This window comes from Protopterus annectens, chromosome 7.part0 (genome assembly GCF_019279795.1).
Source record: "Protopterus annectens isolate FY-2018-M chromosome 7.part0, PAN1.0, whole genome shotgun sequence".
Lineage (NCBI taxonomy): Eukaryota > Metazoa > Chordata > Ceratodontiformes > Protopteridae > Protopterus > Protopterus annectens.
In genome coordinates this window covers 1,233,267,229-1,233,295,037 of record NC_056739.1, presented here as the reverse complement: position 1 = coordinate 1,233,295,037, position 27,809 = coordinate 1,233,267,229, and the positions used below count along the sequence as shown (strand labels likewise).

Here is a 27,809-nt window from a genome sequence, read left to right as displayed (position 1 = left end):
AGCAAACAGGAAAACGCCCTAGTTAGACACATAGAAAAATTTCCCGACCATAAATTTTCCTTTATGGGTATTGATCATGTACCCCCAAGTATTAGAGGGGGTCCTCTGTCTTTGTTACTTGAATTACATGAATTGGAATGGCAGATTAGGCTTAACGCCTTCCATCACCCGGGGCTCAATGAGAATTGTAATATTTCTGTATTACTAAAAATGAGAAGTTACATCAAATAGCCCCCTTTTTATAGACTAGTATTATTACTTCATATAAGTTTCACTTTTCTGATTATTATTATTATTTTTATTCTTATTATCATTATCATTATTTACATTTTTTAGATTTTTGAGGGGTGATTTGCCCATGATCATAATATACAATGTTAGACCATTTTATTACTTTTTGTATTCAACAATATGGTTGTACAAATCTCACACTATATTGCTTATTTTACTGTTTTTAAGTGTTCTTCACTTTGACTGTCATTTGATGAATTATCTGTTTTTGGTTTTGATCTAGTTATCAACCAGTCAACATATTTAAATAGTTACTTTTCTTTAGCTGTACTGTAATTTAGAATATTACTTTACGTTGTGCCTTTTCATTTTAGTACACTTGTATATTTAATTGTAACTAGAGACAATTTTATCGGCTAGGTGAGGTGTTCGCTCACTCGAACATACTACTTTAAGGAATATGTTAGTGCATCTTTAATTTTTATTGTGAATTAATTCAGTGATGTCATGATGACACGCTTTTATTTTTATTTTTAAATGCTAGATTTGGCGCCAAACTGTTTAAACCACTTTTCTGAAGAAGCTGCCTTGTGGAGAGACAGCGAAAAACGCTACTATTTTAAACAATAAATTTGCGTTTAAAGCTACTACAGAAGCATCTGTTGATTGAGTTCCTTTTGGTTGTATTTAGGACTGCTGCTCTCTGATTTTTCTTGTCCGTCTCTGTCTTTATCCTTACGTTTTTTCGGAAGATCGGTAGTCGGATGGCTTAACGAAACCATTTTGGAGTACTGAGAGAGTATGAAAATAATTTTCTGCAAAGATAGCCCAACGACTAATAGTTCAGGGGTTGAACAAGGCACAAAACTGACAGCGAGATACGTTGTGGACTGGGCCTAAACAGGGGATGCAGTACGAATGAAAATCTTTATCAGGTATTTGCTTTCCACAGGTAAGACAATTAACTTTTACTGACATCGGTTGGAGCAAGAAAAAGGATCCCTAACGGGGTACTTAAATTTTTTTTGAAGACTTCGGGTCTGAAACTCAAACGAAAAATTTCAGGAGTTGGCTGACTGGCACTTGCGAACTGCTTCTGCTTTGGGTACCGTACAGCAAGAAAGACTGATGTAATGGCATCGGCTGCATGTTTTATACCCGACGACCTGACATCATGGAAGAAGAGACCGCGTTAGATGCAGGAATCCAAAGACTCTGGTATTCAGGCCGGCTGAGGGCTACCTGCAGGCAGATAACCCAAATGTGATGACTGCAACAGTGAAACACGAAGAAAGTACAGTTGTGTACACTTACCATAAATGTAGATGTTCGAGTGTATTCACTGTTGCAGTCATTACATTTGGGTAATCCTGCTGGCAGGTCGCCCTCAGTCGGCCTGAATTGCAAAGTCCTGGGTCCTGCGTCGGCTGCTGTCACCCCTTCCCTGATGTCAGGTCATCAGGGATATAAAAGATGCGGCCAATGCCATTTTCTTTAGTTTTTCTTGCCCCAGATGTCAGGTGCCCCCTAAAAGGGTAGCCAAAATGTATTTTTATATATATATATATATATATAATAAATAAATACATGCACCAATATAAACTATCTTCCTCTACAAGCAAATACACCACATAGGTTGTATAAATCAAAGGAGGAAAGATAGGTTCCATCAGAAGAAAGGGGAATGGTGGGTGGGTAACCTGGACTGCAACAGTGAATATACTCGAACATCTACATTTATGGTTAAGTGTACACAACTGTACTATGTTCTTTGTGTTTCACTGTTGCAGTCATTACATTTGGGTAGAGTCCCAAAGCTATGGTTGGGAGGCTGGAGCTAAGCAGCGTTAGGCGCGGCTATGAGGCCCTGCAGAACTGCAGTGGCAAAACCTGCCCTGGATTCAGAGTAGAGTGGCAGATGATAGTGCTTTCTAAAGGTGTGCACTGAACTCCATGTAGCAGTCTCTAAAATGTCCTTGGTTGGTACTCCCCTGAAAAAGGCTGCTGAAGTGGCAGCAGCTTTGATTGCATGTGGCCTAATGCCCTTGCGCATTGGCTTGCCATGGTGTAAGTAGCAGAAATGAATGCAGTGGCCTATCCACTTTGAAATAGTCTGCTTTGAGATAGCCTTTCCTTGTGATCCTGCAGCGTATGCCACTAGTAACTGCTCTGTCTTTCTGAAAACTATGGTTCTGTTCAAGTAGAATCTAAGCTGTCTGTGTACGTCCAAAGAATGCAGAATTCTTTCCCCGTTGTTCTGTGGATTTGGATAAAAAAGTTGGCAGATGAATAGTTTGGTTAACAGCCACACTGGACACCACCTTAGAAATAAATGTTGGATTTGTCCCCAGAGAGACCCTGTCTGAATAAAAATTGATAAAAGGTTCCACAGCCATGAGTGCCTGTAGCTCTGAAACTCGTCTTGCAGAAGTTATTGCTAGGAGCAGAGCTGTTTTCCAAGATAAAAACTATCAGCAGTAAAAGCTGGCTCAAAAAGAGGCAGGGTGAGTTTTTCCAAGACATAGTTGAGGTCCCATGCAGGCATTGGTGCTCTCCTTGGAGGCCTTAAATTTTTGGCTCCTCTGAGGTACTATTTTAATAAGGGACGAGAAAAGATTGGTGGCTCTGTATTGTAATGAGCCGAAATGGCAGAGGCATGAATTTTAATAGATGAAAAAGATAGGCCTTTGTCCAGCATCTCAGTTAAGCATTGCAAAATCTGAGGAATATTTGGCACAGCTGCATCAGTTCCTTGTGCCTGCTTCCAAGCACAGAATCTCTTCCATTTTCCAGCATAACATTTTCTAGTACTAGGCCTTCTGGCTTCCAAAATGACATCCATCACAGCTTTACTGAGAGATGTGTTTTGTATGACTACATTATCCGCCATGCTGCCAGGTTTAAAGTCCTGAGTTGGTTGTGCAGGATCAGATTGTTTTGCTGGGACAGTAGATGAGGTATTCGAGGTAAGGTCCAAGCTGGGCATTGAGACAAATTCCTTAGTATTGGATACCAGTACTGACGGGGCCAGTCAGGGGCAATCAGTATCATCTTTGGCTTCTCCTGTCTGACCTTTAGGAGTACTTTGGGGAGGAGAGGCAGTAGGGGAAAGGCATATACTCATAGGTTTTTCCAGCTGAAAGATAGGGCGTCCACTTTCCATGCTTGTCTGTGATGAATCCTTGTGCAGAATCTTTTTAGTTGGTAGTTGTGAATGGAGGCGAATAGATCTATGTCCGGGCTTCCCCATTTCCTTCTTGTCATGCTGAAGACTTGTGGATCCAGCTGCCACTCATGGGGATCCATGAGGTTTCTGCTTAGTTCGTCTGCCAGAGTATTTTCCTTCCTGGCAGGAATTGTGCCTGCAGATGTACTTTGTAAGTAAATGCTGTGTCCCACAGCCATGGCTATTCTGCAAAGGGGAAGAACCAGGAGCAAACACCAAAATACAAGAACAAATTTAATAAGCGCTTTTGGGAAAACTTGTATCTTCCCTTCTTCAGACAAACTACTACATACCAAAACAGATAAATAAAAACTTTTTTTAAAAAATTAATCAGTTAATGAAGTTAATTGCAATTAAGATTTTAAAGCAGCAATACACTTTTGAACACGCCCTCATTCATGAAAAATAACCCACACCGAAAATAACACATTGACAGCCTAAAGCCTTACAAAACAATTATTCTAAATGCAAGGCTGTTAATGTTAACCTATATTAGTTTCTTAAACTTCAACAACTTAAAAATAATAACAAATATATAACAAAAGGATATGTAAAAAAAAAATATATATATATATATATATATATATATATATATATATGTACACACACACACACACACACACACACACACACACACACACACACACACACACACACACACACACACACACACACACACACACACACACACACACACACAAACTTATCTTCGCAACGCCAAATGTTTGAGCACACAGGCACAGGTTTTCAGTAGTTTGTTTCTCCTTTTTTGGTGAAATATTCTGCAAAGGGGGTAAGAATGTGTGCCCCTCTGCTTGTTTACATAACGCATGATGGTGGTGTCTGTCTATCAGTAAATGTCCTGGATAAAGTAGGTCCTTGAAGGCTGTCAGGGCAGTTTGAACAGCTAGCATCTCTTTTTGATTGATATGTAGATGCATTTGGTTTGAGGTCCATGTGTCCTGAATGCATCTTCCTGCCATGTGGGCCCCCCAGGCATAATCTGATGAGTCTGTTAGTGTCTGCCTGGCTGGGGATAATGTGAATGGCTGTCTCTTGTTTTGGTGACAAGCCTTTGCCCACCATCGAAACTCCTGTTGCAGGCAGGGAATGAGAATAATCAGTTTCCAGGCTGTGGCAATGTTGAGTCCAATCACTTTTTAGGTACCACTGAAGTTTCCTCATATGCAGTCTTGCATATGGAATTAGTAGGATGCAGGATGCCATGAAGCCCAAAGCCTGCAAATTTTTCTTGCAGATAACTGGGCCTTTGTTGCCAACATTTTGAAATAGGTAGTCAGTTGCCTTTGTTTGTCTGGTGTGAGATAAGCCATCTGGGCAGTTGTATTTAAGCTTGCACCCAGGAATATTATCTCTTGAGAGGATACTAGTTTTGATTTCTTTTCGTTGACTGTGTACCCTAGGCATGTTAGAAGTCTTTTCACAAATGCCAGATGCTGTAGAAGAATGTCCTTGTTCTCTGCCTGAATTAGACAGTCATCCAAGTAAAGACATATTTGTATCCCTCTGTCTGCAGAATGCAATTACTGGTACGAGGCACTTCGTAAAGACCCTGGGCGCAGTAGATAAGCCAAAGGGCAGTGCAGAGAATTGGTAATGCATTGAGCCAGCCTTGAATCCGAGGTATCTTCTGCATATTTGCCTGATTGGGACATGCAGGTATGCCTCTTTTAGGTCTAAAGTCACAAGCCAAGCGTTCTTGCCCAGCATGGGCAGAAGCTGCTGCAAAGTCAACATCTTGAATTTTGGTATATCCAGGAATGCGTTCAAAATAGATAGGTCCAGTATTGGCCTCCAGGCCTTGTCCTTTCTGGGTACCAAGAACAGTAGAGTAAAATCCTCGTCTCTGCTCTTGCTGTGGTACTTGTTGAATGGCCCCCATGTCCATGAGGGATGAGACTTGTTTTTGTGCCTCTGCCCACTGATTTTTTGGCAGATCTGGCCAGCCGTTTGCCTTTGGCAGGGTATGGAAATGGAAAGTACAGTTGTGTACCTACCATAAATGTAGATGTTCGAGTGGATTCACTGTTGCAGTCATTACACTTGGGTTATCCTGCTGGCAGGCTATCAGCAGTTGGCCTGAATTCCAAAGTCCTGGTCTGGCGTCGGTTGCGGTCGCCTCTTCCCTGACGTCAGTGTGCCAGGGTATAAAACATGCAGCTAACGCCATTTTCTTCAGTTTTTTCTTGCCCCAGATGTCAGGTACCCCCAAAAGGGTAGGCTAAAAAACATTGCTTATAAAAGCATGCACTAAAATAAACAATACCTTCATCTACAAGCAAATACACCACATAGGTTGTATAGGATAGAGAAGTACAGGTAAGTCCCAGCAAAGAAAGGGGGATGGTGGGTGGGTAACCTGGACTGCAATAGTGAATAAACTCGAACATCTATATTTATGGTAGGTACACAACTGTACTATGTTCATCGTATTTCACTGTTGCAGTCATCACACTTGGGTTGAATCACAAAGCTGAGGTTGGGCGGCTGGGTCTAAATAGAATTAGGAGTGGCTATAAGGCCCTGCAGAACTGCAGTGGCAAAGCCTGCTTTGGATTTGGAGTAAAGAGGTAAGTGGTAGTGCTTAGTAAAAGTGTGCACTGAAGTCCAAGTTGCAGCCTCCAAAATATCCTTGGTTGGTACTCCTCTGAGGAAGGCTGCTGAGGTGGCTGCTGCCCTGGTAGAATGTGGTCTAATGCCCTTAGGCACTGACTTGCCATGTTGTGAATAGCAGAAACGAATGCAGTGTTCTATCCATTTGGAAATAGTCTGCTTTGACGTAGCCTTTCATTGTGATCCTGCAGCATATGCCACTAAAAGTTGCTCAGTCTTGAAGAAAGCTTTAGTTTTGTAGAAGCGTAGCTGTCTGTGTATGTCCAAAGAATGCAGAAGTCTCTCCCCTTTATTCTCTGGGTTTGGGGAAAAAAGTAGGCAAATGAATAGTTTGGTTAAGAGCCACACTGGACACTACCTTAGACATAAATGTTGGGTTTGTCCTTAGAGAAACCCTGTCCGGATGGAAGATAAAAGGTTCCGCAGCCATTAATGCCTGTAACTCTGAGACTCTTCTTGCTGAAGTTATTGCTAGGAGCAGAGCTGTTTTCCATGATAAGAATTTTATGTCAGCTGTATTGGCTGGGTCGAAAGGAGGCTATGTGAGTTTTTAAAAGAAAAAATTGAGATCCCATGCAGGTATTGGTGCTCTCCTTGGAGGTATTATGTTTCTGGCCCCCCTGAGGAACTGCCTAAGCAATGGATGTGAAAAAATAGGTGGGTAATGCACTGAAATGGCAGAGGCATGGATCTTAATTGATGAGAAGGATAGGCCTTTGTCCAGCATCTCAGTTAGATATTGTAAAATCTGAGGAATATTTGGAACAAGCATGTCAATTCCTTGTGCCTGGTTCCAAGCACAGAATCTCTTCCATTTTTCTGCATAAGATTTCCTGGTGCTGGGCCTCCTGGCCTCCAAAATAACATCCACAACCGCTTTAGAGAGAGGTGTATTTTGAATGGTTAGACTATCCGCCATGCAGCTAGATTTAGGGTTCTGAGTTGGCTGTGCAGGATCTGATTGTTGGGTCAGTAAATGAGGAATTTGAGGCAATGCCCAGGCTGGGCCTCGGGACAAGCTCCTTAGGATTGGGTACCAGTGTTGGCGTGGCCAATCTGGGCCAATTAGTATAATTTGTGGCTTCTCTTGTCTGACCTTTAGGAGCACCTTGGGGAGGAGAGACAGTGGAGGAAAGGCATATATACTGTAAGGTTGTTCCAGCTGAATGACAAGGCATCCACTTTCCATGCTTGTTTGTGATAAGTCCTTGTGCAGAACCTCTGAAGTTGGCAGTTGTGAGGGGAGGCAAAAAGATCTATGTCTGGGCATCCCCATTTCCTTGTTATCATGCTGTAGATTTGTGGATCTAGTTTCCACTTGTGAGGATCCATGAGGTTTCTGCTTAGTCTGCCAGAGCATTTGTTTTTCCTGGCAGGAATTGTGCTTGCAGGTGTACTTGGTAGGTCAATGCTGTGTTCCACAAAATCATGGCTTGTCTGCAGAGGGGGTAGGAATGTGTGCCCCCCCCCCGCTTGTTTTTGTACCACATAACTGTGGTGTTGTCAAGTCTTTATAAGCAGCTATCCTGGATGAAGTAGGTCCTTGAAGGCTGTCAGGGCATTTTGTACAGCTAGCATCTCTTTTTGATTGATGTGAAGATGCCTTTGGCTTGGGGGCCATGTGCCCTGAATACATTTTCCTGCCATGTGGGCCCCCCAGGCATAATCTGATGCATCTGTTAGTGTTTGCCTGGCTGTGGGTAAAGTGAATGGCTGCCCCTTGTTGTGGTGACAGGCCTGTGTCCACCATCGAAACTCCTGCTGCAGGCAGGGAATGAGTGAAATGAATGCTTCCAGGCTGTGGCAATGTTGAGGCCAAACACTTTTTAGATACCATTGTAGTTTCCTCATATGCAGTCTTGCATATGGAATTAGCAGAATGCAGAAGGCCATGTAGTCCAGAGCCTGCAGAATTTTTCTTGCAGATAACAGGGTCTTTGTTGCCATACTTTCGAAGTAAGAAGTCAGTTGTCTTTGTTGGTCTGGCATGAGATAAGCAATCTGGGCAGTTGTATTTAAGCTTGCACCCAGGAATATTATCTCTTGAGAGGGCACTAGTTTTGATTTATTTTTGTTTACTTTGTACCCTAGGCAAATTAGTAATCCTTTTACAACGCCAGATGCTTTAGCAGAATGTCTTTGGTCTCTGCTTGAATAAGGCAGTCGTCCAAGTAGGGATATATTTGAATTCCTCTGTCTGCAAAAATGCAATTACTGGTGCTAGGCATTTTGTGAAGACCCTGGGCGCAGTAGATAAGCCAAAGGGCAGTGCAGAGAACTGGTAGTGCATTGAGCCAGCTATGAATCTAAGGTATCTTCTGTAAGATTGTCTGATTGGGACATGCAGTTACGCCTCTTTGAAGTCCAAAGTTACAAACCAAGCCTTCTTGCCCAGCAAGGGCAGAAGCTGTTGCAGAGGCAACATTTTGAATTTCGGAACGTCCAGAAAAGTATATAGAATAGACCGGTCCAGAATTGGTCTCCATGCTTTGTCCTTTCTTGGTGCTAAGAAAAGTCTTGAGTAAAATCCTTGTCCCTGTTCTTGTTGGGGCACTGGCTGAATAGCCCTCATGTCCATGAGAGATGAAACTTGTTTTTGTGCCTCTGCTCATTGATTGTGTGGCAGGTCTGGCATACCTTTTGCCTTTGGAAGGGTGTGAAAGTGGAACCTGTAGCCCTGAGAGACTATATTTAGGACCCATTTGTCCTGGGTGATCGTGTACCAATTTTGTGAAAAAAAGTGCTAGCTTTCCCCCTAAGGGTGCTGCCAAAAGATAAATGCTTGGCATTGGCAGAGGGAAGTCATTGGGACTGTTTCCTATATGGCTGTGATTTGTCTTCTCCGGTTTTGGAGATAGAAGCACCCCATTGTTTGGGCCTGTAAGAGCCCTGGGGCTGTTGTCTGCCTCTAGGGAGTCTGTATCTGCCTCTTTGTGGCCTGACACGGGAAAGGACCAATTCTTAGGCCAGTTTCTGCTAAATCTGGGTTGCTGTACCTGTAAGAAATCCTTCTCTGTCTGCATAGATTTAGCTTTATCCTCCATTTTCTTCAACACCTTTTCTGCCTTAACACCAAAGTATCATGCTGTAATGGAGCATCCAATAATTTTGCTTTAACATGATCAGGCAGAGTCTGTTCCTTTAACCAAGCATGCCTTCTAATAACAGAACCTGTTACAGCGGCCCTACAAAAGGCCTCCAGTGAATCATAACCACATTGCAAAGTATGTTTTCCCACTTGTTCAGCTGCATGCAATAAATCCTGCAATTACTTGTTCTCAGAACATTCCGAATTTGTCAACATTTTCTGTTTTAACAGAGACATTAAGTATTGCCGATATTTAAGCATATGAAACTGACAATTTAAAGCCCTTACAGCCAAGGTAGCAGAAGTGTAAACTTTCTTTCCCCATCTGTCCAGTGCCCTAGAATCTCTATCTGAGGGGACAGGGTTTTTTTGCAGTAGCAGCCTTGACCCCTTTGGGACCCTGAGAAATAGGTTCTGGGTCAGCAGCAGGGTTCTTATATAGAAATTTATGAGAATCTGGAACCCTGTAGTATCTGTCTGGCTTAACAGGTGCAGGAGGTAGAGAGCCGGGAGACACACCGGACTCTGAAAATACATAATCTACAACGTCTAGAACAGGTGAAATACCAAGAGGTCTGTGCTGAGGTAATAGATTTTCTTAGAATCTGAATAACCTTGGCTCTCCCAGTGGAAATGCTCCTTCATGGTATGCAGGGTTTCCCCAAATGAAATCCTCAGGAGGAGAAGCTGAAGGAATAGATTCTTCAGCATCAGAATCCTCATAGGGAGGAATAGAGTATCCCTGTTCTGAAGAGGAGTCGGAGGAAATTGAAACCTGATCAGAGGAGTCATATTCAGTATCTTGCCTAGGCCTCTTATCAGGAGGGGGATGGGAACCCCTGATCAAAGTAATTAGGTCTTCGGCCATTTTGAGCATCTGTTTCTTAGGCATGGAAGTCTGCCCTGGAGAATGCTGTACTTGTTTCCTTGTCTTTAAAACTGTTTTAGTCTTTGTCTTGGATGCTGAAGTTGGCTTGATATAAAGCTGTGTAGGTCTGAAAACACCCTCAGAAGCTGATGCCTGCTCAGCGGCTCCAGGCCCATCTGAGGAATTAGTTTCTGAAGGCCCAATACCTTGAGTATCCAGAGGCCTAGCTGTCTCCACATGGGAGTCGGAGGCGGCCTGTGGCACTGAGGTAGTGGGTGTCAGGGGCTGCGAAAGCGCCTCACTGAGAACAGGCGACTGGCCTAGAAGAGGCTTAATCGGTTTTGGACCTCGGATGCCTGTCCTTTTCTTTTTCCTTGCTCTTTTTATGAATTCCGGTAGTCGGTTGTTCCGACGGCATTATATAGTTAAACCTTCGACCAAAGTAATGAAAAGCAAAATCTTATCAATGCTTAATAGTGCGTTGGTTGAATCTAGCACTAAACCGACAACTAGCAATGTATTTGTCAGGGCCTAGGCAAGGAATACAGTAAGAATGAAAATACTTGAGGTATTTGCTTCCCACAAGAAATACAATTGTATTTTTTCTGACATCGGACTGGAGCAAGAAAAAAAGTTTCCCCAGTGGGGTACTTAGCTTTATAGAAGACTTCGGATCTGAAATTCAATTTCGAAAATCTCAGGAGTCGGCCGTCCGGCACTTGCGAATTGCTTTTGCTTCGGGCACCACGCTGCAAGAAAGACTGAAGAAAATGGCGTCAGCTGCATCTTTTATACCCCTGGCGCACTGACGTCAGGGAAGAGGCAACAGACGCCGGACCAAGACTTTGGAATTCAGGCCAACTGCGGGTAGCCTGCCAACAGGATAACCCAAGTGTAATGACTGCAACAGTGAAACACGATGAACATCTTGAAGCCTTGTGACACGATATTTAGAACCCAATTGTCCTGGGTTATGATGTGCCAATTTTGAGAAAAAAAGTGCTAATTTTCCCCTTAAGGGTGCTGCCAGGAGATAAGTGCTTGGTGCAGGCAGGGGGAAGTCATTGGGACTGTTTCCTGTATGGTTGCGATTTGTCTTCAACTTTGGAGGTAGAAGCACCACATTGCTTTGACCTGTATGAACCCTGCGCCTGGGATCTGCCTCTAGGGTGTCTGGATCTGCCCCTTTGAGGTCTGTCTGACACAGGAAAGGACCAATTCTTTATTGGCCAGTGTCTACTAAACCTAGGTGGCTGTACTTGTAAAAAATCTTTGGAAGTCTGCATAGATTTAGCTTTGTCTTCCATTTTCTTTAACACCAAACAAAGTATCATGCTGTAAAGGTGCATCTAATAATTTAACTTTGACATGAACAGGCAGACTTTGTTCCTTTAACCAAGCATGCCTCCTAATTACAGGACCCGTAACTGCAGCCCTGCAGGAGGCCTCCAAAGAATTAAAACCACAATGCAAAGTATGCTTTTCAACTTGTTCAGCTGCATGCAATAAATCCTGCATTTCCTTGTTTTCTGCACAAAGTTTAACATTTTCTGTTTAAGCAATGCCATGACATGTTGCTGATATTTGAGCATATGAAACTGACAGTTTAAGGCCCTTATAGCCAAGGTAGCAGATGTGTAAACCTTTTTTCCTCATTTATCCAGTGCCCTAGAATCTCTGTCAGAGGGGGTAGGGTTTTTTGCAGCGGAAGCCTCAACTCCTCTGGGACCCTGTGAAATAGTTTCTGGGTCTGCAGCAGGGTTTTTGAAAAGGAATTTATGAGAGTCAGGAACCCTGTAATATCGGTCAGGCTTAACTGGAGCTGGAGGTAAGGAGTCAGGGGTAAGATTAGACTCTGAAAACACATCATCTACAATGTCTAACACAGGTGGAATTGGCTAGTGGCCTGTGTTGGGGTAGTATAAGGAAATCCCTGAGCCTCTTTTTAGATTCAGAAAAATCTTTGCTCTCCCAGTGGAAATGCTCCCTCATGGTATACAAGGTTTCCCCAAAAGAATAGCCCTCTGGAGGAGAAGCTGAAGGTATAAATTCTTCAGCATCAGAATTCTCATGGGGGGGGGGGGGAAGAATATTCCTGATCAGAAGAGGAATCAGAAGAAATGGAAACCTGATCTGAAGATTCATAGTCAGTCTCTTGCCTAGGCCTCTTATCAGGAGGGGGGATGGGAACCCCTGATCAAGGTAATCAAGTCTTCGGCCATTTTGAGCATCTGTTTTTTGGGCATAGAGGCCTGACCACGTGGCTCTTGAGTTTGTTTCTTTGCTTTAGAAGGTACTTTAAACCGACTTCAGCTTCAAAGGCAAAGATTAATGTAAAGATGTTTAGGTCTGAATACACCCTCAGAAGCCGGTGCCTGCTCAGCGGCTCCGGACCCATTTGAAGGAATAGTATCCGAGGCTCCAATACCTTGAGTTTCCAGTGGCATGACCAATTCCACGTGGGAGTCGTAGCGGCCTGAGACTCTAAAGTAGCGGGTGTCAGGGGCTGGGAATGCACCTCACTGAGAACCGGCGACTGGCTTAGGAGAAGCTTCATCTGTTTTGGGTCTCGGTTGTCTCTCTCCTTTTCTTTGCGTTTTTTGTGAACTCCGGTAGTCGGATGGCTATCCAATGACATTTCTGGATAATTAAACCGACGTCCAAAATAGTTTAAAGCAAAATCATACCGATGTTTAATAGTGCATTGGTTAAATCTAGCACAAAACCGACAACCAGAAACGTTGTGGTTAGGGCCTAGGCAAGGAACACAGTAAGAATGAAAATCCTTATGAGGTATTTGCTTTCCACAAGAAATACAAATATTTACTTTTTCTCTCAATGGTCTGGAGCAAGAAAAAATTTCCCCAATGGGGTACTTAGCTTTATTGAGGACTTCGGATCTGAAACTCGAACACGAAAATCTCAGAAGTCGGCTGACCGGCACTTGCGAACTGCTTCTGTTTCGGGCACCGCACGGCAAGAAAGACTGAAAAAAATGGCGTCTGCCACATCTTTTATACCCCTGATGACCTGACGTCAAGGAAGGGGCGACAGCAGCCGACGCAGGACCTAGGACTTTGGAATTCAGGCAGATTGAGGGCAACCTGCCATCAGGATTACCCAAATGCAATGACTGCAACAGTGAAACACGAAGATAATCCACATTTCATGGACTGCCTCACGACCTGGGTAAGTATTGTTATCTCATTACATCCGAGTGACGCCTCCAGGTGCATCTGCAGTTACCTCCTACTGCTCCTCTAGGCGTCATATATTGCTCGTTTATATTTGCAATAATAATTCCAAAACCATGCCCTATATGAGGTATCAGAATATTTTATCTTGAAGCATACATGATGGCAAACACAATTGTATTGATATTTGACCTATGTCAATGAGTATTTGTTAGAATTGTAAGGTGATAACTATTTTTTAAAGACTCAAGCCACACCCACTAGGAGTTAAAGGTGCACAATCAAAAGAGCTGTACTGGAGGGAATGAGATAAGAACTTACCATAAGCTTAGATGTTCTTCTCTTCTATATGTTGTTGGATTCCTGACATCAGGGAGTTTGCCTCTGGTGAACTCTTGCACATCCAGCCGTTATACAAAAATTAAATGAGACTGTTAGGGTGCGCGTGATGCCCCGGCACCATTCTCGGACATCAGTCATAAACAGGCATCGGGTATAATATAGACGTCAGCACCTCTTCAGAACTGAATGCTGCCAGAATCAGCAAGCACGGAGTGTTTACTCCAGGAAACTAGAATCAAGCAAGTGTGTGGGGGAAGGCTGGGTGGGAAACTATACAGCAGCAAATAGAAGAGAAGGACATCTAAAGTTATGGTAAGTTCTTACACAACAGTACTATGTCCTTCTATTCATATGCTGCTGTATTCATGACATCAGGCAGAGTGCACTGTCAAGAACACAAGTTCCTGTCCTAATGAAGGGGAGGTGGACCAGAAGCAATTTCCACAAACCCATGGAGGACGGCTCTGGCAAATCCTGTTCTGGCTTTAGAGACCATATCCAGTGTCTTGTGTCTAGTGAATGTATGTACTGAGGACCAAATAGCTGCCTCTAGGATAGCAGCTGTGTCCAGTCCTTTAAGGAAAGCCCCTGAGGAGGACACTGCCCTGGTTGAGTGTCCCCTAACTGGGGCTGGGAGTGACTTACCACAGTTGGTGTAGCAAAAAGAGTTGGTTTTTGATATCCAAGATTATATAGTTTGCTTGGAAACAGATTTATCCAGGGCTCTATGGTGACAGGAGATGAAGAGTTTGTCAGATTTTTGTAAGGATTTGGTTTTGGCCAAATAAAACCTTAACTGTCTGTGTACGTCTAGGGAGTGCAGTATCCTCTCTGCTCAGTTCTGTGGAGAGGGGAAAAGGGTTGTCAGGTTGATGGCCTGATTTAGGGACAATTCATTTCCACTCTGGGCATGAAAGTGGGGTTAGTACACAAACATACCCTGTCCTTGTGGAAGACAGTGACAGGGGATATGCCATAAGGGCCTGGAGTTTGGAGACCCTTCTGGCAGAGGTTATGGCCTCCAAGAGTATGGTCTTCCACATGTAGTGTTGGAGAAAGCAGTCTTTGGCTGGTTCAAATGATGGTAGTGTCAATTTTTCTAGGACAAAATTAAGATCCCAAGGAGGCGGAATGGGCTTCCTTGGTGGCCTGAGGTGTAGTGCCCCCTTAAGAAGAGACTGACCTCTAATCTAGATGCTAAAGGTGGTACCTGGGACAGGCAAGCTGAGATGGCAGATAAGTAGATGTTAATGGATGAGTATGATAGCCTGGATTTCATAAGGTCACACAGGTAGAAGACTACCACTGGGGGCTCTTCCATCAGTGGTTGTTTTTCTGACACCATAAGGAAAATCTCTTCCACTTTGAGAGGTAAGATTTTCCAGCAGTTGGTTTTCTGGTCTCCTGCAGAATCTGGATCAGGCCCTTTGTATATAGGTGACTGAAGGGAATCAACACCCTATCATCCACAATGTGAGGCTCAGTGTGGGCAGTTGAGGGTGTAAAAGAGTTCCCTTGTCCTGTGTGAGCAGGTCCATTCTCTGGGGTAACTTGTGGTGACTGCCCTTGGCTAGGTGAAATAGTAGGGGGAACCAATGCTGCCTTAGGGAGTTCACCAGCAAGAATTGAGGCTGTTCCTTCTGAATTTTCAGGAGGACTTAATGAGAGGGAAGAGGAGAAAGCATATTGTGTACATCCCCCTTCCAAGAGATTCATATAGTGTCCACCTTCCAAGCCTCTGGGTGAGGTTCCCTGGAGCAGAAGATTGGGAGCTGTCTGTTCATGGGGGGAGGCGAAGAGATCCACACTCGGAATACCCCATCGATGGACTTGGTACGACAGCTTCCATTCGTGAGACAGGGTCATGGTCCTGCTTAAGGAATCTGCCATCACATTGTCTGCTGAAAGGAGATATATACTGCATGGAGAAGGATTTGTTTCTCCAGTGCTATTTCCCAAGCCTGCAGTGCTAGTCTGCACAGAAGGTAGGATCTTGACGACCCCCCCCCCATTTATTAGCACAGTGGTGTTATCTGTGTACCACCTCAGGGTGCCTGGGAGAAGTTGACCCTTGAAAACATCCAAAGCTAGTACCAAGGATCTAATTTCCTTGATACTGATGTGATCTTTTTGTTGAGTGGGGGTCCATGCAATCCTCACTCTCCAGTGTCTTAGGGTTGCCCCCAGGCTGTGTCTGAAGCACCTGTGAAGAGGTTTTGGTTTGGGGGTGTTGGCTGTAGGGGCAGGACCAGGATATGACTGAATATGGGAGAGCCACCAATTCAGTTCCTTGGACAAGCAAAGAAATACGGGGATCATGAACTCTAGAGGATGAAAGTGTTTTCAGATACCAACGAAACGATAATGTGTAGCCTTGCTAGGGGGATCATGGGATAGAGGCCGTGAATCCTAAGATCCTGAGGAATTCCCTGGCTGAGATGGTTTTGAGGGGAAGGATCCCCTGGAAGAAAGATGTGTGGGTCATTATCTTTTCTGGTTGGCAGGCAAGTCATCATTTCTCTTGTCAGAATCAGACATCCGAGAAACATCTGATCCTGAGAGGGTGCCACTGAGGACATTTTGTGATTTATGGTGAATCCCAGACCTGTAAGGAGGCAGATTGTGAACTGCAGGTGTTGCAAGGCCATGGAACTTGAAGTAGCCTGGATAAGGATGTCATCTAGACAGGGAAAAAGCTGTATTCTCTTTGTCCTGACAAAAGCCATGACTGGGGCCAGACATTTTGTAAATACTCTTGGGGCCGTAGAAAAACCCAAGGTAAAGCACAAAACTAATAATGTACAAAATCCACTGAGAAGCGGAGGTACTTTTTGAACAGTGGATGGATGAGGATGTGCAAGTAGGCGTCCTTTATGTCCAAGGACACTAAGAATGCTTGAGCAGAATGAATGGAAGGGTAGGGAGAGAGAGCATCCTGAAGGAGGGGACTTGGAGGAAGGTGTTGAGGTGGGATAGGGTCCAGGATGGGCCTCCAGGGACCTTCCTTCCAGGGGACCAGTAAAATTGAGTAAAATCCCTTCCCTCTTGCAGAGGGATGGACCTCTTGAATGGTTCCTTGAGCAAGAAGTCCCCGCAGGACTGCAGGGAAAAGTGGGATTTGGTCTCTGGGTTGGTGAGGGATGCTTTGGGAGAGGGTCTGGTCTCCCAAGTCATGAAATATCCATGTTTTATGATGGACACTACCCAGCAGTCCTGGGTAACCTGCTGCCAAGCAGGAAGGGACAGGGAGAGGTGCTTGAAAAGAGGGGTGTCTGGATGGAGGGCCTGGTAGTCACAGACTATCAGGCTTTCCCTGAAAGGTCTATTTAGAGGGTGTAGTAGAGAAGAGAGACCTGGAACAGTGCTGCTTCCTGTAGTCCTTTCTAGGTTTAGCTTACATTCTCTCAGCTGAAGACCTAACAAAAGAAGTTTTAGCTGGGTAGTTTCTCAAAGCGTGGAACTGGAGAGAAACACTGTCTCAATTCCCGCAGTTCCTTTCCTTTGGTCTGGAGGGTCTCAGAGTTCAGCAGCAGCTGACCCAAACAGGTTTTTGTTACCCAGGAGCGCATCTAGGCGTTCGGCTTTTATGTCATCAGGGAGAGGTTGCAATCTTAACCAGGAGTACCTCCTGATGACAGATCCAGAGGTGGCAGCCCTTGCAGATGCTTCTACAGTGTTGTACTGCACTTGGGAGTGTTTGGTCACGTGTGCCGGAGTTCAGGAGAGAGGAAATCTTGGCTTTAGCAGGAGAGTCAGGGAGCTCTCCCAGTTGCTTGACCACATCTTCCGAGAGAGCCAAGGAACACTAGGCCATGTACATCTGGTAGATGACTGCACGTACTGCTAGGGTGGCAGAAGTATAAGCTTTCTTTCCCAGACATTCTATTATTCTGCTCTCTTTTTATCAGAGGGCAATAGAGAGGTAGACGGTAGTAACTTTGAGGTTTTGTCGGTGGTCACGGAAATAACTGCAGGGTTTGCAGAAGGCACTTTATACAGAAAGGTTGTCTCCTCTGGCACCTTACAGAAGCTGTCTGGATGCTTGGGTGCTGGGGGCTGTGAATCAGGGTTTTTAGAAGCAGCCAAGAAGGCATCCAGAAAAGCAGGGTGTACTGGGGGCACAGCAAAAGGGCTGGGAGACTCCAGTTGTAAGAGTTTATAGTATCTCTTTTAGGTCTCACTGACCTGACTGCTACCCCATTTGAAAAGGTTTTCATTTTGGTGATGGTCTCACCTAAGGGGGAGTCCGTGCCGCTGGACTTCTCCTTTGGTGAAACATATCCCACAGGAGAAGTGATCTGAGAAGAGTAGGTGAGGGATTCGTCAGATGAATCTTCTGCGGAAGAGCTGTCCAGAGCAGGCCCCTTAGGGGTAGAGGGCATGGAGGCCTGTTTTGGCATTTGGCCCTAATGCAAGGCCAAAAAGGTATCGAGCAGGCCTTGGGTGAAGGCATGCCAATCCGAAGGCTGTTCGACAGGTGAAGCCGGCAGAAGCAGAGAAATATGTTTAATTTTCTGTTACCTCTTCTTATGGGCGTCTTGGGGACAGGATTCAGAAATGCAGTGGAGGGTTGGAAGGCTGGATGCTGGCCACTCCACTACATTAGAGACTACTGTCCTCACATACTACGATTTGGGAGATGCCATGTGGTTCCTCGGATACGAGCCTTGGTTTCCACTCAGTGACCAAATTGGACACCTGACATTCCCTCCAGGACATGACCACGGGCAAAGGAAAGATTTCCTCAGGTCCTTCTGCCGAAGAAAGCTCCGAGGACTCCGGCTCAAGACTCCAGGCCTTCACTAGCCTCGAGAGCAATGGTTGGAGTGGGGGATGCAGCAGTCTGTTCGGGCCTACTGTTTTTGGCCTTCTTGACTGGTGGCTTGTCCGAGGGTTAGAATGTTGGGTCCATCCTAGAAGCTAGACATTCGAGTCTCTGATTTTCAATGTATAGTTTTAAGGCTGTGAGACTACATCTGAGGATCTTAGGAACAAAAGCCTGAAAATAATACAGGTGGTATGGTTGTGTTAATGGTCTAGGCAGAATAGGCAGAGCTCATGAAAATCCTTATGTCAATTTGCCCTTCCTACCTGACATATAACCCAAAATAGTAGCAAGTAACAAATAGAAAACAGATAACGGGTACTTGTCTGAAGTTGGATGAAGAAATTGCTTCCACTGGCAATGCAACGAATGGAGCTGGCAGTTACACAGGCGACAGTAAAGTTCTGAAGAGGTGCGAGCTGAGGTCCGCTTTATACCAGACATCCGTTTACAATGGACGTCCGAAAGATGCACGGGATGTCACAAGCACTCTGGCAGTAGCATTTAACTTTTGTACAACCGCTAGATGTGAGAGTGTTCACCACAGGCAAACTCCCTGATGTCATGAATACAGCAGCATATGAACAGAAGGACATCTGATGTCACACAGGTCACGCATCTCAATTCTAGGGCCTTTATCTTCTACCATGTCGTGTCTCAGCTAAAGACTCTTTGAATTTTAACATGTGAAACTGGCATATGAATGTCCCAATGGCTGAAATATTGGAGATGCAATTCTTCAGCCTAAACTGGTCAATTATTCTACTCAACCTGTCAGAGACGGGGAAACGAGCTGCAACTACACTGGATGCTTCTTAGAGTACATTGGCACCACTGCTGGATCTACGAGTGGATTTTTGTACAAATGCCTGGGGGGGAATCACAGCTCCAGTCTGGCTTCTTGGGAACAGGGGGTCGGGAATCAGGCTGCAAGGAAGCAGAATAAAAAGGCATAATCCAGAACTTCAAGCACTGGAAGGATGACCAGGGATCCTGGTTTTGGAAGGTAAAGAAACTCTCTGTATCCAATCTCTACTTCGCAAAACCCATTGATTCTTTTTGGTCCTCCTATGAAGGGAGAGAGGGTACCCCCCCCCCCCAAAAAAAAATAAAAAAAATAGGTGGTGAGGCAGAAGAAAGGGTGCCATCATTATAAGACTGCACAAAGAAGGCCGGAAGCATTTGGTTCACATAAACTTGTTCCTCCACCTCTGAATCTGAAGTGTCAGATTCCCTTTAGGAAGAACGGTCTTTTTTTTCAAAGAGAATACCCCCCTGACAACAGTGGTTTTTTTAGAAGCCAGCCGAGTACATGAATTCCACAAAACCATGGGCCAATGTGAAGTGATACTGAGCAATGAGCTTGGTGGTGTTTGGGGGGGCTGAGGTAAGTCTAATGACACACCATTCTGGCTTCAGTGTCTTAGGCCCGTTTCTGAACTTGTAGTCTGCCTTACAGGACTCTGTTCGATGTGGTCTTCCCTTGACTTCCTCCTGAACCAAAAGCATGCGATATCATCCTACCCACTGCTACTCATAATTAACCTGTGAAACAGACCTAGGGCCAACTAACAACCCATTAATTTTGGTTCTTCAATACATGCAGAGGATCAAAGACATTACAGCATTAAGAGAAGTTATGCCAGAAACCTTGGCCAAACAAGAACTGAATACATAGGCTGCAAACATTCCTCACCAACATACCCTCACAAGCCTCAAGGGATGGGATCAGATTCTGAAGCAGTGAGTCAATGCCCCAACCGTGATCTCTTTTGGGTGCTTCTCCCAGGGTTCCTTTTACTTAAAGAGGAGTCAGAAGAAGCAACAGCAGACACCACAGTGGATGAAGACCAAGTAAGGGTTTAACAGACCACTGATTGGAAGAAAAAAAGGGGGGATCCTGGGTACAGTTAGGCACATTGTGTTCTAGGCAGAGGCAAAAAGGCACAAGCTGCAGAAATCTTCATGAGATGATTGCTTCCTACATCTAATGTAACCATCAACTTTAGTACTCAGCATTTACAACTACAATTCAAGATATGCAAAATACAACAATCTAAAGATATTTGCCAAAAAAGGTGCTTATCTGGAAACTCCAGCTTCAGGCCAAACTGTCAGACCGATGATGCAACTTGAAAATTTGATATGCTCAACAAGCTACACAACAAAAATCTGAAAATGGTGTCCGCAAACATCAATTTATTCCCCTGGCACTTCAATGTTGAAAGGGAAGGAAGGTTGCCAGGCCTAGAGGGGAAATGTGAAAGCTATGGCTTCATGTTGGACACTAGGTTTTTACAAGCAGGAATCCAAAGAGTCTTTACTGAAAATGAATCATGAAGCATATCAACCCATCCAGGAATTGAGTGCGTTGACTCCTACCGATTTCTAAAAACCCGAGTTCCAAGTGCACTCTTGCTAGAGGGGCATTAGAGTTGTGGAGATCATGAAACCCAGTGTCCTGAAGATTTTCCTGGACCAGAGATTTCTGTTTCCAGGTTTGAAAATACTATGCAATGGACCCACTTTGTACTGAGGGAGATAGGCCCACTGTTTGCTAGAATCCAGTAAGGATCCAAGTGTCACCATTCTAAGAAGGGGGGGGGGGGCAGAATTTACTTGAGGATGCTGAAGAAAAATGATAGAGACTGAAAACCCTCCATGAACTCAAGAGCCCTCTCCACCTCATCCTGATAGTGCCTATAAGAACATCATTTTCCAGGCAGGGGTAAACATGAATGTGCTTGGTTTTAAGCAACTAATGGAGCCAGACAAGTTGGAAATAGACTTGGTACAGTAGTCAATCTACAAGCAAAGAAACTGAAAATTCTACAGTACCTGTAAAAAGTTGTATGGAGGTAGGTTTCTTTGACGTTTAGGATAGGCATCAAAACTTGAAAGAATACAAATGGTTAAAAAATGATTTGTAATGTCAAAATTTGACCTCTGGAACTCTGATGTGTGCTCAGCGTTCATGGGGGCCACCAAAGACCTACTTTCGTTTCTTTCTGGATACTAGGAAGAATCACGAACAGACCCCCCCCCCCACCCATTCTGGCCATGCCTTAGTATTGGTTCCATTACTCCTATCTGGAAGTGTTCTTGCAGGACTTGATCTCTTGGCACAGGAGAAACAAGACATCTTTGTTTTTCTTAAGAAATGAATAATATTCAGAGATTGTCTGGATCACCTATTTATCTCATGTGAAGCATTCCCATTTTTTTAAAACAACTGTTTACCCGCTCTTCTTTTGTTATGGTGTGAACATTGGAGAGGGCTGCTTGGGAGAAGCTCCATATAGTTGCAATTAGATTCTTTGGGGCACTGGATTCCAAGAGGTCCCCAGGCCTCCCCTTCTAGTGCCCATGCAATTTAATTGTGTATGTTCCTTTTCACCCACTGTATGCGATAATACAGGTCAGACTTAAACAGGTAGATCTTGTACCTTGACACAAGGGGACTAAAAATTGACTACCTGCATATAGTCTTCCCCCTTCTACTATTCTTTTGCATATTTCAGTAATGGGGTTCACAAAGAGCAGATCCTTGTCACAGGGTGCACTAATGAGTTGTATTTCATACTCTGGTAGGGGCAATACCCTCAAGTCAGGCATGCCTCCCATTCACAGACCCTGTAATTTACTACCCTTCATGTTGCAATCACAAAATCAAAGCCACATCTGAAGAGAGTGCTGAGCCACCTGAATAATTGCCTGGTTGAAGCCCAATAATTTTACCATCAGTACCACTTCAAATACCTCTTCACTCATCTCCCTAACTTAATCATGGATAGCAATCTAAAACTTAGCGTCACTATTTGTAATGGTTATCAAGGCCAGGTGGCAATGATACTGGCCCAGCACTCTGCTTTCCTTGTCATGGAGATGAGTTTTGGAAACAGGAACTAATTCTGATCCCTATCTCCAGATCCAGACACTCCTGCCTATTATGACACAGCATTTTACAAAAAAACGTATGGAACTCCAGGACTCTGCAAAACATATCGGGCATTTTAGTGACAGAAGGATGGTACCTGCCTTCCTTATTCACAGCTAAAAAGCAGGGATTCTCCTACAGCTCCCAAGACTGGAGAACTGCAACAAGTTTAGCAGCATCCAGGTCCAAACAGATTAACATCCCTTTTCTGAACATCTGACATTTCTTTGGCTTCCCTTACGAAACTATCTTTCATCCTGCAAAGTGCACCTCCAACTGAAATTTCCTCTATGGGCAAAGCAGAACAATGTAACCACTGCCCGTGTCATACCGGGGGGGGGGGGATGTCTATCAGTAGTCATCTAGTGCTTTCCCTCTCAGTCTTTTACAAGTAAGCATCCCTCTTTGGAAGAATTACCCTTTACTCTTATTGGGGGAAATCTAATCATTGACTGAATAACTACACTTGGCTGGAGGCTCTTCAGGAAAACAAAGAACCCTTCAGCCAGGGAAATCCACTCTTTGGAAACAGCTTAGGTGGAGATGCAGGACATTCTAACTCCGAGGGCCAGGTAACTTCAAGAAGTTGGGGATGGATGCCTTAGTTTAAGGCATTTGTTCCGTCTTGGCACTAAGCCTGGAAAAACTGAAGTTGGGATGAGAGTCCAAGACTTCCACTTCTTATCCAGTTACGTCCTCTTTACCTAAAACTATACAGGTTGTCAACCAGACTCATTGGCATAGAGAAAGAAGACTTTACAACTCAGGTGCCCAAAGGTTGAGAAGTGACCCAGGGGTTTGCTGGCGCTGGCGTGACAGCATGCACGTCCAAGGTGCATAGGGTCAAAATCAGAACAACCAAACCACTCAAATGACTACCTAAACCAAGCAATAGAGGGGCAAAAAAAAAGTCGACAGCCCTCCCCTTTTTCAGAAAATATGAAGCAAGCTTTGTTATGGACATTTACAGTGGGTCTGGTCCAACTTCCACTTGTGTGCTTTCAGACAGGTGGGATGTGCCTTAAACTGCATAGCACCCCGCAAAGGGGCTTCACCAAATACCTCAGATACTTGTGATGTATAAAGCCAGGAGCTACAAATGCTCCTCACAGATGATCCACTTCTTTAAACCTAGCAAGGGCATCAGACACTAAAGATGCAGCTTCCAAGCTCCTGACTACCTTCTTACAAAAATTCTCCATTCTTTCCTTCAAGAGAGGGGGGGGGGGTCCAAGTTCAAGTCTGAACTGAAAGATGTCAAAAGTACATATCAAGGCTTCAAGACACTTCCCCGCCTAAACAGTTTTAGAGACAACACTCCGTCTAAGTGCTTTAGGAGTAAAGGCCTGGAAAACCATACACAGTTCAATATCATGCTGAGGTTCTATGCAGAAAGTACAGTTGTGTACACTTACCACAAATGTAAATGTTAGAGTGTATTCACTGTTGCAGTCATCACATTTGGGTTATCTGCTTGCAGTAGCCCTAAGTCTTGGGTCCTGCATTGGTTGCTGTCTCATCTTCCATGACATCAGGTAGTCAGGGGTATAAAGCATGCAGCTGACGCCATTACATCAGTCTTTCTTGCCGTGCAGTGTCCGAAGCAGAAGCAGTTCATAAGTGCAGGTCGGCAGACTCCTGAAATTTTCGTTTTAGAGTTTCAGAACCAAAGTCTTGAACTAAAACTAAGTACCCTGTTGGGGAAACTTTTTCTTGCTCTAAATTAGAAGTTATGTACTCACCATAACGTTCCATCTGAGTAGGTGTATTCATTTGTCTGCAACCTGTGGGTTATGGATCCGATATCGGATCCGAACCGGCATAGTTTCCAGCTATGGATCCAAGCTCTCAGCTCCTCCCCTCACCCATAATGCCCTGCTCTACCCTCATGACCTCAGATCGAGTTTGCCAAAGCAACAATACCCTCAAGGGTAACCAGTAATATGCAGGAAACTGAAAGGCCAGGGGATAGGAGGGAGTGATGGTTGCAGACAATGAATACACCTACTCAGATGGAACGCTATGGTGAGTACATAACTTCTAAATCTGAAGTAGGATATTCATTTGTCTGCAACCTGTGGGACAGAGTCCCCAGCTACCTGAATCTTGGGGCCATCATGGAAGGATATTCCGAGCACCGCTGAGCCAAAGGATGCTCTACCCTGGATGCAAGATCCAACTTATAGTGAGAAATAAATGTATGAGACGAAGCCCATGTAGCTGCTGCACAAATATCATCCAGAGGAATCCTAGCCTTGAAGGCTGCTGAGGTAGATACTGACCGGGTTGAATGGGCATGAACACCCTCCGGTCGGGCCTTCCTGACGCTTGATAAGCCAATAAAATGCACTGTGAAATCCAGCGACAGAGAAACTTTGGAAATTGGCTTGCCCAAATTGAATTTTGCAAAGGAAATAAACAGCTGGTCGGATTGCCTATGACCAGCTGTCCTGTTGAGATAAAATCTTAGTTGCCTGTGAACATCTAGTGAGTGTAGCCTATATTCACCTTTGTTTTCATACTTAGGAAGAAAACAGGGAGGTTAATAGATTGATTGATGTTTGCTTCAGAAGCGATTTTAGGAAGGAAGGACGGGTTGGTCCTGAGGGAGACACGGTCCGGATAAAAAACCAAGTAAGGAGGTTTAGCTGATAAAGCTTGAAGTTCAGAAACTCTCTTGGCTGATGTAATGGCTACCAAAAAGGCTGTCTTGTAAGACAAGAATTTGAGGTCCACTGTAGCCGCGGGCTCGAAAGGGGGAGCGGTCAAGGCCTGTAGGACCAGAGAAAGGTCCCAAGGAGGAACTGCTTGCTTAATAGGGGGCCTGAGAAGGAAAGTACCCTTAAGAAAGGTTTTGCACAATTTGGCTGACATAAGAGGATTAGACTCTTGACCAATGTGATAGTGAGAAATTGCCGCCAGTTGAACTTTGACTGTGGAACTGCTGGCACCATCATTAAAGAGAGAGGTTAGAAAATCAAGCACTACGGGGAGAGGAACCGTGAAGGGATCTAGGCCTTGCCGCCCACACGGAGAAACGCTTTCCATTTGCTTCGTAAACCTTTCTAGTGGCTGGTTTATGAGCCGCCACCAAAATAGCCTTTACCGTGAAGAGATACCGAGTCCTTATCAAGAGTGGAACTGGAGCAGCCAAGCGGTCAGCTTCAGGCTGTCCAGGTTCGAGGAGGAATGCAGGATGGATGGGATATCAGATCCGAATAGGATCTAGAATCCAAGGAGGATTCACAGAGTGAGACCTTAGGAAGGGAACCAGATCTGTCGAGGACAGAACGGAGCAATGAGAATCATTCTGCAACCCACCCGAGAGGCTTTCTGAAGAACTTGCAGCATCAGAGGCAAGGGTGGATAGGCATACAGAAGACCGGGTGGCCTGGCATGCACCAGAGCGTCTCTTGGGGTACCTCCGGGAGGAGGTATCAGAGCGAAAAACTGTCGCACTTGGTGTTTGAGGGAGAGGCAAAAGATCGCATGAAGGGGTTCCCACCGTGCGAATATGCTCCGCTACTTGACAATTGAGAGACCACTCGTAAGGGGTCAGAATGGTGCGACTGAGCTTGTCCGCTAGGATGTTGGACCGACCGGAATGTGCGCTATGAGAAAGCGATTGGTGGAGATTGCCCATTCCCAAACTCTCATGGCCTCTCGACAAAGAGGTGGTAAGACCTTGTTCTCCTTGCAGTCTGGCTTCTTGGGAACAGGGGTCGGGAATCAGGCTGCAAGGAAGCAGAATAAAAAGGCATAATCCAGAACTTCAAGCACTGGAAGGATGACCAGGGATCCTGGTTTTGGAAGGTAAAGAAACTCTCTGTATCCAATCTCTACTTAAAACCCATTGATTCTTTTTGGTCCTCCTATGAAGGAGAGAGGGCACCCAAAAAAAATAAAAAAAATAGGTGGTGAGGCAGAAGAAAGGGTGCCATCATTATAAGACTGCACAAAGAAGGCCGGAAGCATTTGGTTCACATAAACTTGTTCCTCCACCTCTGAATCTGAAGTGTCAGATTCCCTTTAGGAAGAACGGTCTTTTTTTTCAAAGAGAATACCCCCCTGACAACAGTGGTTTTTTTAGAAGCCAGCCGAGTACATGAATTCCACAAAACCATGGGCCAATGTGAAGTGATACTGAGCAATGAGCTTGGTGGTGTTTGGGGGGGCTGAGGTAAGTCTAATGACACACCATTCTGGCTTCAGTGTCTTAGGCCCGTTTCTGAACTTGTAGTCTGCCTTACAGGACTCTGTTCGATGTGGTCTTCCCTTGACTTCCTCCTGAACCAAAAGCATGCGATATCATCCTACCCACTGCTACTCATAATTAACCTGTGAAACAGACCTAGGGCCAACTAACAACCCATTAATTTTGGTTCTTCAATACATGCAGAGGATCAAAGACATTACAGCATTAAGAGAAGTTATGCCAGAAACCTTGGCCAAACAAGAACTGAATACATAGGCTGCAAACATTCCTCACCAACATACCCTCACAAGCCTCAAGGGATGGGATCAGATTCTGAAGCAGTGAGTCAATGGCGCAACCGTGATCTCTTTGGGTGCTTCTCCCAGGGTTCCTTTACTTAAAGAGGAGTCAGAAGAAGCAACAGCAGACACCACAGTGGATGAAGACCAAGTAAGGGTTTAACAGACCACTGATTGGAAGAAAAAAGGGGATCCTGGGTACAGTTAGGCACATTGTGTTCTAGGCAGAGGCAAAAAGGCACAAGCTGCAGAAATCTTCATGAGATGATTGCTTCCTACATCTAATGTAACCATCAACTTTAGTACTCAGCATTTACAACTACAATTCAAGATATGCAAAATACAACAATCTAAAGATATTTGCCAAAAGGTGCTTATCTGGAAACTCCAGCTTCAGGCCAAACTGTCAGACCGATGATGCAACTTGAAAATTTGATATGCTCAACAAGCTACACAACAAAAATCTGAAAATGGTGTCCATAAACATCAATTTATTCTGGCACTTCAATGTTGAAAGGGAAGGAAGGTTGCCAGGCCTAGAGGGGAAATGTAAGCTATGGCTTCATGTTGGACACTAGGTTTTTACAAGCAGGAATCCAAAGAGTCTTTACTGAAAATGAATCATGAAGCATATCAACCCATCCAGGAATTGAGTCGTTGACTCACCGATTTCTAAAACCCGAGTTCCAAGTGCACTCTTGCTAGAGGGGCATTAGAGTTGTGGAGATCATGAAACCCAGTGTCCTGAAGATTTTCCTGGACCAGAGATTTCTGTTTCCAGGTTTGAAAATACTATGCAATGGACCCACTTTGTACTGAGGGAGATAGGCCCACTGTTTGCTAGAATCCAGTAAGGATCCAAGTGTCACCATTCTAAGAAGGGGGGGGGGGGCAGAATTTACTTGGGGGTGCTGAAGAAAAATGATAGAGACTGAAAACCCTCCATGAACTCAAGAGCCCTCTCCACCTC

General features: G+C 44.6%; 1 protein-coding gene across 1 annotated transcript in view; it reads right to left on the bottom strand.

Moving 5' to 3' along the window:
- The window catches only part of LOC122806154 (ubiquitin-conjugating enzyme E2 Q2-like), an 800,789-nt gene that overhangs the window by 89,351 nt on the left and 683,629 nt on the right, over positions 1–27,809 (bottom strand). Inside the window, exon 9 of the mRNA XM_044076390.1 lies at positions 25,663–25,674. Within this exon, the coding sequence (XP_043932325.1) occupies positions 25,663–25,674 (12 nt within the window). The remainder of the gene's footprint in view (positions 1–25,662; positions 25,675–27,809) is intronic.